The 15,802-nt window shown below is 41.7% G+C and overlaps 1 protein-coding gene across 1 annotated transcript; it reads right to left on the reverse strand.

The window, feature by feature from the left end:
* Nucleotides 1–12,818: 12,818 nt before the first annotated feature.
* On the reverse strand, nucleotides 12,819–14,216 carry LOC101825795 (secreted seminal-vesicle Ly-6 protein 1). The gene is made up of 3 exons (XM_005085867.3): nucleotides 14,156–14,216; nucleotides 13,395–13,508; nucleotides 12,819–12,943 (listed from the first exon to the last, which is right to left on the reverse strand). The coding sequence occupies exons 1-3, from the start codon at nucleotides 14,214–14,216 to the stop codon at nucleotides 12,819–12,821; spliced, it is 300 nt and encodes a 99-aa protein (XP_005085924.2).
* Nucleotides 14,217–15,802: the final 1,586 nt, after the last annotated feature.

Here is a 15,802-nt window from a genome sequence, read left to right on the forward strand (position 1 = left end):
ATTGTAGGCTTCAACGGACGCTGTAACGATACGCGACACACAATTACTGAAAGTGAAGCTAAGTATTTAATGTAGAAAATTACTCACAAGATACCAAACCCAGAGGAGCCCAGCAGATCTCAGCTAGCGGCTGGACCGGAAGCCGAACTCCAGGAAAAGAGAGCGAGACTTCCTGTGCGCTGTCTTTTATGCCTTCCCCCGTAACGCCCCTAGCCATGCCCAAAAGTGGGCTTGGCTAGTGACGTAGTTCCGCCTACGTACGTATACGTCTTTACGTCCAGCCGTATACGTCTTTAGTCCTGCCTAAAGTGGGTGTGGTTAGCGGTGTGGTAAACCGCCCTTTTATTACCTCATCTGTATGCGCCTCTAGTAAGTCACATGTTTAATGGCGGCATAGACTTAGTAAGTCACATGTTTAATGGCTGCATCAGACTTCCTCCTACAGAAATACATTCAGACAAAATGCCAATACACATGAAATTAAAAAGCAGTATCCAATTGGGATGAATAGGGTGTTAACGCAATTCTCATTTTGTTTCCGGGTGGCTAAAGATAAAACGTTAGTTTATTTGTGGTTGCTGTAATAAAATGCAATTTAAAGAAGGAGGAGTTGTTTGGGCTCACAGTCCCAAGTTTCAGTCCATGGTGGCAGGAGCAGGAGGCAGCTGGTCACATTGCATCTGAAGTCAGGAAGCAGGGGAGACGAGTCCCCACCTTCCTATTAAGTAGTCCAGGACCCAAGCACACAGCATGGTGCCACCATGTTCCATTACCTGATGTTTATTGTGCTCTCCTCTACAGAAGGGCATCGCTGTTGTTGAGCTTTGTCTGTTATCAATAAAGCTGCTATAAGCAGCAATGTGTGGATGGCAAAAATTATATATCCCTTTGCCAAAGAGCATGATGGCTGAATCATCTGATAAGAATGAAAAATGCCTTAGTTTTGTAAGAAATTGCTTAATCTTGTTCCAAAGTAATTGTCCCATTTTGCATGTCCACCAGCAGTGGATGAGAACTCCTGTCCTCATACTCATAGATGTTTAGTGTGGCCATGTTCTGGACTATGGCCATTCTAATAGATGTTGGAGTTATGTTGTGCTCCTATTTGATTTGCATTTGATAATATAAATTTCTCAATTGACAGCACTTTAACTGGATTCCACAAACTGTGATAAGTTGTAGTTTTATTCACTTCATAACAGTTTTGCATTTCTTTTGAATTTCATCTTGATTCATGTGTTGTTGAAACATGTTTAGTCTTCTTATATTTTGTAATTTCTCAGTTACTATTTTGAGTTTAATTCCATTGTGATCTGAGAACACTGTATACTTTTTATTTTTTAACTTTTGCAAATTGTGTTTTATGGTCTAGAATGTGGTCTGACTGAGAGTGTGTCCACGTGAACTTAAGAATAGTGTAATGCCTTTGATTTGCATTTTGTGATTAGATGTGAAATTCATAATGTGAAATATTGTTATGTCTTATTGCAAAATTGATCCCTTTATCTTTATATAAAACTTAATCCTTGGTGATTATCTTTGTTTTATTGATTGTTGAGTCTGAAATTAAAACGTATATTCTTGGTTTTGTTCTGGTCAGTGCTACCATGGAATATCTTTCTCCATACATTAACCTTAATTGTCTATATAATTTCTTTTATCCTAGTGGTACAGTGTTTGCCTAACATACCTGAAAGAGTCAACTCAGCATATCAATCAATCAGTAAGTAAGCTTATAAAGAGATGTCATGTAGAAAACACATAATTGAGTTTCATCTTTGGAACCTCTCTGGAAAACTTTCAGTTCATTCACTGAGACCACTGATATTTGGGTGACTATTGACAGAACTTGATTAATTAATATATATCATATTTATTGTTGTTTTCAATTTATGGCCCTGTGCTTTGTTCTCATTTTTCTTTCATTCATTCTATGTCTACTGTGGTTGTATTATTGTTTTCACTCTTAGCATATCAGTTATTTTACATTTTACATTTTATTTTTAAAGGTGGTTGTCCTCCATGCATTCTGGGGTGGTAACAAACAGTTTTCTGTTGGTGTTTTGTTTTGTTCCAGAATGGGTTTCTTTGTGTAGTCCTGGATATCTTGGAAATACTTCTATAGACCAAGCTAACCCCAAACTCACTGAGTCCTGGGATTATAGATATCCACCCCCAAAACCTGGCCAGACAGCTTTATAATTTGTCTAAAGACCCACTCAAGAAGAGGGAAATCATGCCTAATCTGGAAACCTAGTCAACTACCCAGAGCTAAGTGAAGTCATGGAACTTGATAAGAACTTAAAACCTTGGCTTTCCTAAGCCAGTATACCCCTAACTACATTCTAAATATTTGTCCTAATATCCACACATGAGTTCAGTCCTCACCCCCTCAGTAAGGAAACTTCCCTTAGCAACAGACTGAGACCATTACAGAAGCCCACAACCAATGCAAGCATCTATGAAACAATCCTACACCTAAGGCTCATGGATCACTGTGGAAGGAAGGGCTGAAAATTTTCTAAAAGTCAGAGGATAAGGGAGTGTCTATGAGGATGTGTCTCCTAGACACATAAACTCCCATCAAGTTTCACAAACATTACTGCCTATACAAGAGATGAACAAGGATGATAATAGACATGCTAAAGATACCCAGGGAAGGTTCAGAATAACTCAACTCTAAGACAGGCAGCTAAGGAATGCTGAGAATGGGAAAAATAGTCTTCCCTGAGGTGAGGACAGCAGTGAGTCATACTATAACAAATGCTCAGCCCTGAAAACATCCATACAAGGAACACTGTGGTCATGTTCCCAGCATTTCAGAGTTCTCTTTCCTCACTACCATCATCACTGTGTTTCTCTAGTTCATAATAATACCCAATATTGTTCAGCAGAACTCTGAAAGACAAAGCCGCTCACCAAGTGCCAACTACTCCAAATAAAATAAACCCCCAAACTGAAAAACAAAGCCAATTCCAAAAGAAACAGCACATCAAAGCCTGAGTTGTACTGATTAGGAAGAGATTTGTCTAGGGCAGATTTTATCTAAAACAAAGTTCAAACTCATTTTTCTGCTTCACTAAGCTGAGTAAAAACAACTGATACTGCTGACATTGAAAAACAGGGAAATGTCCCTGGAATAAAATGAATCCAACAGCTGCTGGAAATTTCCATCTTTACTCTTCATGAGCTTACTGTGAGTGGCATATACCCCAAAATGTGTCTTAGTCCCATAGTGGCTGCTAATTTGCTGTCAAACTTGGGGATCACAATGTGGCCCCAAGTCAAGTCTGCCTACCTGTCCTCCCAGTTACAAGAGACACATATGAGTGGTGAGCAGTGAAAGGGGCTGTCAGAATGTCTCAGGTCAAGAGCCTCCTTCAAGTTTATCTCAGGCTGTCTGCAGCCTCCTTCTTGCCGTCCCTTCTCCCAACTCTGTGTCTGACCTGAATCCTTATGATTGTCAGGTGCAGTCTCCTGGGCTGCGTTAACCAGAAGTGTCAATCAGAAAGCTAAGAGTGTCATTCCATAGTATCTGAGGGCTACAACCCAGGCTGCCCTGCTCTGCTGAGACCAAGCTATCTGATGTTTCCACCAAAGTGTTTAAACAGTGTCTGCATTTACAGCACTTTGTTTTCTTACTATAAAATCTTCAAAAATTGCTACCTCATTGGAATATAGTATTTGGGAAAACATGTGCTTGAGGGCTATGATTACTCATATTTGACACCAGAATAAATGTTCTTTTATTCTTTTGAGATGAGATACTAACAATACATGCTAAACACACACACACACACACAACCACCACCACCGCCACCACAGCCACCACAGCCACCACAGCCACCACCACCAAATGACCCTCATCTTATCCCCAGTACACCCAGCTTTGTACTCTATGAACACCATCCACAATTAGAGACAATAGAAATATTTCAAAATATTACCAAATATGGATTGAACATGGGAATGAACTCATTTGAAAACCATGCTTAGATTTTCTCAGTTGAGGGTCCCTCCTTGCAGATGACTCTAGCTTGTGTCACAGTGACATGAAACGAGCCAGGACAACCTTTAGCCCAGAACCTTCCTTCTCTGGCTGCAGGAAACCTTGCTTCCTGTCTCGGAATAGTTATTCATATGCCCAGTAGCCTCTCCCAATTCACATACAATCAAAAGTCCTGGCCACACTGGCCATCTAAGGTCATTTTATTTTGCTGTATGAAAGACTTGGGAGCAGGATATTGGAAAGAGTAGGGCCAGTTAGATGATTCAGCGGGTAAGGGTGCCTGCCACCAAGCCTCAAAAAAAAAAGAAAGAAAGAAAGAAAACCATGCTTAGAATAAAACCCTAAATAATGCTTTTCATGTTAAAAAAAAGTTGCTCAGCATGATATTTGGCACACCTGTAACCACAGCACTTTGGGCATGGAGGCAGGATGATGGGCACTGAGGGTATGACCAATTCATATTGAGAGTGGTATCAAATTTTCAAAATAAGTAGATTAACTCATGATGTAAGCTTTACTAGTATCTTAGTTACTGTCTTATGGCTGTGAAGAGATACCATGACCAAGGCAACTGATAAATGGAAGAATTTAATTGGGGGCTGGCTTACAGTTTCAGAAGAGGCTTAGTCCATGCTGATCGCAGTAGGGAAAAGGGCAGTAGACAGAGACAGGTTTATAGAGCTATAGTGAGACCTTATATCTGACCCATAAGTTGCAGGCAGAAAGAGAGTAAGACTGGGCCTGGCTTGAGTTGAAATGCCAACGCCCCAGGGACACACAAGGCTACATGCCTTAATCCTTCTCAAACAGGTCCACTTACTTGGAAACCAAACACTCAAATATGTGACCCTATGGGTGACATTCTCATTCAAACCACCATAACTGGCACATATATAATGGGTTGCATTGCCACATTTTTCTTATGAATTCTAGATCCCAGAAGTGCCACAGCTCTCCATCTCTGACAGACCTCATATTGATTCTAGAGCCCCTAATGATACAAGGAGAGGTAAACAGCCTGTCTGTATTTGTAAGGAAAACTCCCTAGGTATCATGACTCCAGGAGACTGACAAGAGCCTAGGGACTTAGGGGCCTCAGACATCAAAAGGCTAAGGGCCATCTGGAAAATGCACCTGAGGAGACTTTCATTCGCACCTCTCTCTCATTTTCTGGGTTCTTCAGTTCCCTGTAGTGCAAGGTGAAGTCCCCTCTCCCCTCCCAAATGCCTTAAAGTAGGCTTCCTTAGTTTTCTAAGTGTTCTAAATTCCCTGTCCATTTGGATCTCCCCACACTCTGTCTGGAGTTAAGTCTGTGGTCCCAGGAATGATCTCTTTGTCCTCTGTCATATCTGAACGTCCCATAGTGGTGCCCTGTGACTCATGAACATAAATTTCCCTGTGGGGCTCCCCTTTCTATACCTCCTGTCCTTGTCAACATTCCTCTGTACCAACACTGGTCTCCTTTCTCCTCTGGTGAGTTTTTCAAGTCATAGAGACACCTGTCCATCTCAGCACAAGGAAAATCTCAGCACTGAGTCAGGTGACTCCCCATGGCAGTTGTCCCCTTATCCTCCCCAGGATTATACAATATTTTAGGTTTGAGTATTCCAGTGGGATGCGAACTTAAGGGGACAGAAGACTCTTGTCCCCCCTTACTCTCTACTACTTCCTTAACATGATAGGTAACATAATGAATTCTGTTGTAACAGCATCTACCCACAGTATTGACTAGACAATGGCTCTCATTGACCTGAAAATGGTACCTCTGACATCAATTTTGAGACATATATACAAGGTAATGGCAGATGGAGAGAAACTTCATGTTAGAGACATTTTCTGTCTTCAAAATTAGCCATCCCTTTGCCAGTCTTCAGTCACTCCGAAAAACCTTCCATAAACAATCCTCATTCACTAGAGGATACTTCCTTCCTTCAGATTTGGCTCTGCCAGCTTCTTCCTGCCTCCTCCCTGGTATTCCCTTCCTTCAGGCACCACTTTACCTAATGCTCCAACTCTCTCCAAATGAACTTCCCTCCCCAATGTATTACATTGGTCCTAGCCCTTTCCCCCTCCTTCCTGAAAGGACTCCACACCACCCACACAATCACCTCCTTTACATCTGCAACAGGAAACTGAACCTTTCCCAAAAAAAAAAACCTTCCCTCTCCCTACCTCAAATGCCCTCTCCCACCCACCCCATCTCCAGGCTTGTCCCTTCATTTTTTAAGTCCAGCCTGGCCTACAGAGTGAGTTCCAGGACAACTGGGACTATACAGGGAAACCCTGTCTTAAACCCACCTCAAAAAATCAGAATATGACAAAACAACCAAATAAGAAAAAAAAGCAAAAGAAATGCATATAGACATAGGAACACACACATTTACACACACAGGCATCCCAAGAAACTCAAAACTGGAAGCCATAATGTATGCATAAAGGACCTGCAGTGTATAATAATAATAACAAAGTTCTGACAACACTATTATGAGACAAAAAGAACCTCCAAAGATGCCATAGAGTTTATTTTCTGTAGGTCATCTAAAGCTGGGCATGGGGGTTACCCTTAAGAGTAGTTTGTTTCCCCAGTGAGACTCCATTAAAGCAAACTAATTTTTCATTTGCTAGTGGCTCTCAATCGGAGCTGGCTTCTAGGTTATGAATGAGTCTACTTCTCTCAGCTCTAGGACCCACTCTGATGCAGACCTACGCAGGCCCTGTAAATGTTGCCTCAGTCTCTGTGAGTTCATATGTGCATAGAGCCTGTTGTTTAGAGGGCCTTGTTTCTTTGGTGCCCTCTCCCTTCTGGCTCTTACCCTCTTTCTACATCTGCTTCCACATGGTTCCCTGATGCCTGATGGGAGGGATTTGATGGAGACATCCCATTTAGGGCTGAGTGTCCCAAGGTCTTTCACTCTTTCCATATTGTCTGTCTTTGAGTCTCTGTGTTTGTTCTCACCTGCTCCAGGCGGAAGCACCTCTGTTGATGGCTGAGCAAAGAACAGATGGATTAATTTAGTAGGATGTCATTAAGGTAATTTTATTACTAAGTCCCTTTATCACAGAGCTTCTCAACCTGTGAGGTTGGTTGTGGAATATTTAACTATGTAAAGATGTGTTATATTTTTTTGTGCTGCATTTCTTTTTTTTATGGAGCTATGCATTTTTTCCACTCCCCTTCTCTCCTCCCTTCTCCCCTTCCACTCACCTCCCTGCACCCTGTGCTCCCAATTTACTCAGGAAATATTGTCTTTTTCCGTTTCCTAGGTGAATCCACGTATGTCTCTGCTAGTGTCCTATGTTACCTAGGTTCTCTGGGGTTGTGTCCTGTAGGTTTGTTGTCCTTTGCTTTGTCTAATATTCACTTATGAATGAGTACATATTATATTTGTATGTCTGGGTCTGGATTATTGTGATGATATCTTTCTTGTAAAAATAAAGCCTGTCTGGGGGGTCAGAGAATGGAGCCTGCCACTAGCTAACCATAGAGGTCTGGAGGTTTGTACAGACAGACAGAAAGTGACATAGCTGGGCAGAAACAGGATATAAGCAGGGAAAAACAGGAAATTGCTCACTTGTCTGCTGAGGTGCTTAGGAGGTAAGGCGTGGCAGTGGCTTGATCCTTGTCCCTGATCTCTCAGCATTTCCCTCTATATCTGACTTCAGCTTTTTATTATCTAGACCAGTTAAGAACTCCTTTGAACTCTGGAAATCCTCCATGGAGGGCCTCACCCTCCCTGGGGATCGGAGTGGGGATTTGGAGGGGGACTGGAGGCCTGGTGGAGGGTAGGGGAGGAGGGGAGGGAGAGGGAGCTGGGATTGACATGTGAAGCAAGCTTGTTTCTAATTTAAATTTTAAAAATGAAAAAAAATAACTCCTTTGAAAGGTTACCTCATTCAGAATAGCTTTTTCTAGTTCTGCCCATTTGCCTACAAATTAAGACGTCATTGTTTTTTTACCACTGAGTAGTACTCCATTGTGTAAATGTACCACATTTTTCTTACCCATTCTTTGGTTGAGGGGGATCTAGGTTGTTCCAGGTTCTGGATATTATGAATAATGCTGTTATGAACATAGTTGAGCAAATGTTCTTGTGGTGTGTGTATCCTTTGGGTATATGTCCAAAAGTGGTATTAAGGGTCTTGAGGTAGGTTTTCTCACGAACCACCATACTGATTTCCACAGCAACTGTACAAGTCTGTACTCCCACCAGCAATGGAGGAGTGTTCCCCTTACTTCACATTCTCTCCACTTTAAGCTATCATCAGAGTTTTTGATCTTGGCCATTCTGACAGGTGCAAAATGGGTATCTCAGAGTTGTTTTGATTTGCATTTCTCTGATGACTAAGGAATTTCCTTAAGTGTCTTTTGGCCATTTGAGAGTCCTCTGTTAAGAGTTCTCTGTTTAGATCTATGCCCCATTTTTTTATTGGAGTATTTGATCTTTTGATGTCTAGTTTCTTGAGCTCGTTGTATATTTTGGAGATCAGTTCTCTCAGATGTGGGGTGAGTAAATATCTTCTCCCATTCTGTAGGCTGCCATTTTGTCTTGTTGACCATCTCCTTTGCTTTACAGAAGTTTAGTTTCAGCAGGTCCCTTTTATTAATTGTTGCTCTCGGTATCTGTGCTACTGGTGTTGTATTTAGGAAGTGGTCTCCTATGCCAATGCATTCAAGGCTAGTTCCCACTTTCTCTTCTATGAGGTCCAGCATGTTTGGTTTTATGATGAGGTCTTTGATTCATTTGGACTTCAGTTTTGTGCATGGAAATAGATGCTTTCTTTTTTTTCCATTATATAGTTTTAGCTTCTTTGTCAAAAATCAGGTGTTCATAGGTGTGTGGATTGATATCAGGGTCTTTGATTCAATTCCATTGGTTCACCTTTCTGTTTGAATACCAAGATGTTTTCATTACTATAGCTCTATAGTAGAGTTTGAAGACAGGTATGGTGATGCCTCCAGAAGTTCCTTTATTGTACAGTATTGCTTTTGCTATTATGGGTTTTTTGTTTTGTTTTTCCATATAAAGTTGAGTATTGTTCTTTTAAGGTCTATGAAGAATTGTGCTAGGATTTTGATGGGTATTGCATTGAACCTGTAGATTGCTTTTGGTAAGATTGCCATTTTTACTATGTTAAGCCTACCTATTCAAGAGCATGGGAGATCTTTCCATTTTCTGATGTCTTCTTTAATTTGTTTCATCAAAGACTTAAAGTTCTTGCCATACAGGTCTTTAACTTGTTTGGTTAGAGCTGCCCAAAGATATTTTATGTTATTTGTGGCTGTTGTAAAGGGTGATATTTCTCTGACTTGTGCTGCATTTCTTAAATTATGTAAAGATGTTTTGCATTTCTTTCACCTTGCCTGCCTGTAGGGGTGAGCCCCACAAAGCTATCCGCCCTAAGGGCAGAGATAAGGAAATTTAGGACAGGTGGAGATAAAAGGAAGTGAAAAAGAACCGAATCCCTCTTCTTCTCCTCTCTTCCTCTGGAAGCCTGCCATGCTTCTGACTCCGCAGCCTTTTGTGTGTAAGTTCTTCTTCTGGTAAATAAATATATTATATTCCATATTGCATTGACCTTGATCAACACCTGCCTAAGGCACATGATTGGTCTATAAAAAGCTTAATGGCCATTATCTACGCAAACGAGAGATAGTTTAGTCTAGGGGGGCGCAGAAAGAATAAATAGGAGGTGAGTAAGAAGAGAGAAGGAAAAGAGTATGAGGGAGAAAGAGAGGGATACATCCAAGGCCAGCCAGCCAGGCAGCTGGCAGCTAGCAAAAACAGAGTAGGACATACAGAAGGAAAGAAAGGTAAAAGCCCCGAGGCAAAAGGTAGATAAACAGATTAAATCATAAAAGCAAACAAGAAATGAACAAAAGATAAGGCTGAGAAGTCATAACTAATATTAAGTCTTCATGTCATAATTGGGGAGCTGGTTGGTGGTCTAAAACAAAAAGCCTGGTACAGGGTTGCAACTCCTTTGGGAGTTGAACAACCCTTTCACAGCAGGTACATATCATATATCCTGGATTCAGATATTCACATTATGATTCATACCAGTAGAAATATTACAGTTATGATGTGGCAATGAAGATAATTTCATGATTGGGGGAGTCACCACAACGTAAGGAACTGTTGCAGCATTAGGTAGGTTGAGAACCACTGCTTTGGCAGAACAGTAGTATTTGGTTTTCCAATTGGTCCCTGGTTTTTGGCCACCCAAGCAGAATGGGGTACGGGTTTCTCCTCATGGAGTGGGCCTTAAATCTAATTAAATATTGGTTGGCTGCTCCCACAAGCTTTGCGTCACTATTGCAGCAGTGTATCTTGCAGACAGGTCACTCTTACAGATCAAATGGTTTGTAGCTGGGCACGTATCCACCTCTCTCCTTTGGTAGCATGCAGAGTGCCTTCTAGTAACATGCGTATCAGTGCATAGGAGTGAAAGCTCTAGGTAGGTAACAGCTCTACTTCTCCAAGTTCCTACTGCACTAGGTTTCCATAGGATCCTCCCAGTATTCCTTCCCTTGCCAACTTCCCTCTAACTTCTTGTTTGATCTTCATATTCCATGACTATTTATTCTATTCCCGTTCCTAAGGAGAGCCATCCCTGCTGCCTAACCTTGAACAGATTGTCAAAATGTTACTGGTCATTTGTGCCTCTTTCTTTCATCCTCTTTCTCATCCTTCTTGTTGAAAACTACCTTTGCCCATTTGCTGACTGGAAGATTTATTCCCTTGGTATTTAATTTCTCTCATTTGTGGGTATTAGCTTTTATTCTTCAGACATGTGTACTCCATTTGGAATATCCACAAATTCGTAAATGGCCATGGGAGAGTGGAACTTCAAGAAAAGAAAATTAGACTGCAGGGATATCAAGGGTTAAATAAGAACTATGGTACAGAAAGGGCTAAATGGGGAAGAGAATGGAAAGGTAGGGTAGAAGAGAGAATGTGGAAGGGATAAATAAATAATGCTATAATTGTACTTTTTTCACTGCATTCATTGTGTATCTGTCTGGTTCACTGTAAATGTCTGTGTGTGTGTGTGTGTGTGTGTGTGTGTGTGTGTGTGTGTGTGTGTGTGTGTGTGTGTGTGTGTGTCCTGCAACAGTTAGCTTGTGAAGGTCAGAGAAGAGCTTGTATGAATTCATTTTCTCCTTCTACCATGTGGGTCCCAGGAACTGAACTCAGGTCATCGGGATTAGTAACAAGTAACTAATTGTACCCTCCTAATTGTGTGATTTTAAACTTGAGGAGAGATAATGTGACACAGAGGGTGAGTGCATTGACCACTAAGTCTGACCACTGAGTTCAGTCTTCATGGTGGAAAGAAAGTACTGACTCCTGCAGGTTCACTATAGACCTCCACACACATCATGGCATATAACACAGAAGCATACACAAAATAAATAAATGTAAATATCTTGTAATTCAAAGTAATCTAGTCAACTACACAGAATTAGTGAATTAAACTTTAAAAGGTACACAGTAATGACAGAGTATGAAATATAATATAGTAAGATCCATTAAGACTACAAAAGATCTAAGGCATATGATGGAAAGACCAAGACACAGGATTCATGACAGGTCAGTAGTAGAATGCTTGCTCACATGCTCCAGAGACAGGATTCAGTGAACAGTGCTGAAAAACAAGATTATAATGACTTTTAATATTTGTAAGTGTACAAACATTCATATGTAAATACACATCATAACTTATCAATGATTTTAAAACTTTGAAATATATGCCTGAACATATAAACAAGCTGTTTCTTTGTAGGGTGGGATGGGATTACTAGTCATGCTTCCTTGGACAGCATTGTCTGTATTTTCTAAGGCTAGTATACAAAGTGCTAGAAAAAAATATAAAAATAAAGATGTAAACAAAATCAAATTAATATTTATGTAATTTAGTAGGATAAAGCTAAACTAGGCCATCTTTCCATGTGCACACAAAATAGAATTGGACACTGCAGTACTGAAGTGACGTCAGCCCATGTGATGACTAGTTTCTACCAAGAACTTGATTGTATCAAGGATGTCTAAGGGATTCCTCAAACACTGCTCTGAGTGTGTCTGTCACATTCTAGGCATGGTTAGGGTATGACATCTCTGACATAATTAAGCTATTTAAGGCATTAATACATTCAAATTTTAGATAGATTAATAAGAGAGTTACAGGCTGAATTGGAGAAAGCAAGGACTGTGGGCTTGCAGGGTATATCCTGTCCTGGTGTGAGTAGCTCTGGTCCACTACATCCCGCCTACCACGATGAAAGCCTCTGACATCATAAATTACATCATTGCAGCATTATACTGTCTTATTCAGGTCACAGCAGTGAGAAATCAGAAATCATATGTCTTCCCTTCAGTGAGAAGAATAAAGTGAGACGCAGGAACTAGCATCTGCCAGAACCTTGACAGAAGAGACCACTAAATCTGAAGGCTCGTAAGGGGGCTGTGAGGTCTGTCATACCCACTAGTATAAAACCAGTGTTGGTAACAGTAAAAGTGAGAGGAATAGAGGAAAGTATGGCAAATATCAGTTAGCGATGGAAGGATGGAGGGAGGAAAAGAAGGAAGCAAGAACCCGGAAGAAAGAAGCACCTGGAATATGGGGAAGCAGAGAACATCGCTCTGTTCCCAACTGAACGGTTGAAACATCTTCAGGTGATGCTGATTCCAGGCAGGTGCTAGGGACAGGCACCGCAGGGGACAGATGGTTCAGTGTCATAAGAGGTGAGAGCACAGGGGAGCAATAAGGACTCACCTGCAGCAGAACTGGGCAAGGAAGGACCCAGCCTCTAAAACTCATTACACATATTTTCGTCATGGCAACATGAAAAATCCAGTGTTATGTTATAATGGATGAAAGTGTTATTTAAACACCAGGAAGAACAATCCTGCTGCCCAAACAGGATATCACGACCTGCACAAGAAAAAAACAAGAGTCAAACAAATATTTGTGAAATCAGAGTCTCACAAAATGAGGAGACTTGTGCTCCCTGATGAAACGTATGCCAGCCACACCCTGGTGACTGTAGTTATTATCATCTATCAACCAGTAATCTGGCACGCAGTCATGCTTCCCATTCCCAAAATTACTGCCTGGAATTTTAGAGTTCAACGACTCTCATTCCTTAATATGTCTTCCAGAAATCTCTAAAGACCATGCAGAGAACCCCACATCAAAAAATTTCTTAATCTGGGAAAGAACTGAGGCAACCAGTACCGAATGGAAAGGAGACTTCTCCAGGATTTACACAGAAACAAAGAATCCCACAGTCTCTGTTTTGTTTCCAGATGTTTAAAAAGGGACTGACTGATTCATTCTTGAGAAACAAGCAGGATCACCCCAATATGTCCCAGCCTTGACACACCTTTAGACACTACCATTATGTTACATTCTTCGCCATCCTTAGCCTCACAGGTGGTTTCTCCTTTCTCACATACTCCATCAGCGTTTAACCAGCTGCACCGAAAACATGTCAGAGCTGAAAAGGCAAAACCAAGGATTCAGAGCACCCCTGAAGCCTCAGACAGAAGCTGAGCCTGTGTCTGCAGTCAACGAATAAGAAGCAATCACCAAGGAAAGAGCTGGATGTATGCTGAGCTGACCTCTAAGGTGTAGCCCATGACCTTGGAACCTAGGAGGGGAATTGAGAAGAGCCACGTTTGTCTGGTTCAAACGCTGTGAAAGACTGGGATGAGTTGAGGAAGATCAAATGTTGATGAAGTAGCTTGAGCCTACTACCTGTGACCAGACAAGAGCTCCCTTCGAGTCATCATCTTCATCCTGTCAGGAACCTTCCTGGCATCACTTCCAATATGAATTTAGGACTATAAATGGGTAAGCTGGAGGAACTGGGCAGGTTTTTTATCAATAAGGAGGTGAACTACAGGACCAGGACAAAGGACACAGGAGCAGAGGCATGACAGAGGAGGAATTGGAGACGCCCATCCTGTATCCAGCAGAGGGAAGGGAAGGACAGGAATGTGAGGATATGGAGATGAAGGCTGTGGAGTCCACATAGAAAAGAAGTCAGGTCATCCATCTTGTTCCTGACCTCCCCAAACCCAGGACCCTTTACCAGTGTGTGTGCCCACCAGCACTGGCCCCTTCCATCTGCCAGGATCTCACCTTGCAGGAAGCCCACTACCAAGGAGAGGCCCAGCAGGAGCAGCAGGAAGTGCTTCCCCATGGCAGTGGAATTACAGGTTAAGACAGCAGCAGAGAGCAGTACAGAGCACTCAAGGTCTCGTCTCTCCAATGCGTGCTTATATCTGAGCTCAGGCTAGAAGAGGAATCCAATGAGATCCCAAGCCAATGGACTGAGTAGATAGCCTGGGGGGAAGCACAGGTCCTACGTGCTTCACTGTGTCTGCTGATTTCTACACCGCTACCCAGTGGGTCCAAGAACTTCCAGATTCTTGCCCGAATATTTATTTCACTAAATTTCAATTGGGGATTAATAACTGTGACATTCCAAATATTCCATGGAATTTTGAAACTGAGTGGCTGAGAAGCCTAGAGAGTGCTTCATGCACTAGGCCACAACTCTCCACATGGGAGGAAATTGTCATCCTCTATATCCAGATTTTAAATTCTCTAGCTTTTTGTGAATGGGATATATTCAGTTGCTCAATAAATCAATGAAACCCAAATTTCAGATTCAGTTTCATTTTCCATTTAGACTACAATAGTCTTCCTGGGGAGTGATAGAAAGAGAAGGAAAACTATGTGGTCATTGAAGGATAGTATGATAGGAAAACAGGCCTTGCAATCTGGATCTGGTTTCCCTGTCCCACTATTGGAGTCAGGAAACTTAAAGCACCACAGATAAAGCAGAAATACACGGAGAACATGTGTGCTGTTCAAACACCTCCCACACAGGTTCAAAGGAAAAATCAGATGTGCTTACTTAGCACCAAAAGGATGTGTAACTTTGAGTTTCCTGCCTTCTGCTCTCATTCCTAAGTAGAAGCAATACCCCACATATAAAACTGCATTTGGAGCTGCCACAATCCTTTTTTCATCCATTATAAAGATAGTGAAGACAATGTATCAACTCCCTGTCAGACAGTCCTTCAAACCTAGACATCCCTTCTGCAGATACAAGGTGCACACATGCCCTCCTCAGTGACACTTCGTATTTCCAGGCCACTACTTCAGGAGCAGTAGAGAAACATCTCCCAAAAGTCAGACATTATCAAACTATTCAAGGGGTTAAATCAAAATTTGATATAGACCTTCTGATAGCTATTCATAGTTGTCAACCTGACTACTTCTGGAATTAACTAAATACTAAGTGGTTGGGTACACTTGTGAGTGACTTTTCTTAATTAACTCATTTCAAGTGGGAAGGCCTGATGTTGTCCTGATCTTATGAGCTGGGAAGACCACCTATAATCTAGGCCACACCTTCTGGACAGGCCTATAAAAAGGAAATGAAAGAAGCAAGCCATTGCTCTTAGCCTGCTTGCCCTCACTGTCACTGGGGAGTCCATTCCTTCACTAGCATCAGAGACTACTTCTCTGGGATTCCAGAGTATATTGAAGACCTGATGGGACATCAGACACTTTGAACTGAACAACTACTGGATTCATACACTTTCTGTTAGTAGACAGCCATTGTTGGACTAGCTGGACCAATCCTGTAAGCCACTCTAATAAGTTCCCAGTCTATAAGTTCTGTTTCATTAGAGATCCCTGACTAATGCAGACCTCCTGGATGGCTCTGTCCCTAGGAAGCATTTTGAAATTCGTGTGAGTTCTCTTAGCTCCCAC

Source organism: Mesocricetus auratus, unplaced genomic scaffold, assembly GCF_017639785.1.
Source record: "Mesocricetus auratus isolate SY011 unplaced genomic scaffold, BCM_Maur_2.0 Super-Scaffold_100022, whole genome shotgun sequence".
Classification (NCBI taxonomy): Eukaryota; Metazoa; Chordata; class Mammalia; order Rodentia; family Cricetidae; genus Mesocricetus; species Mesocricetus auratus.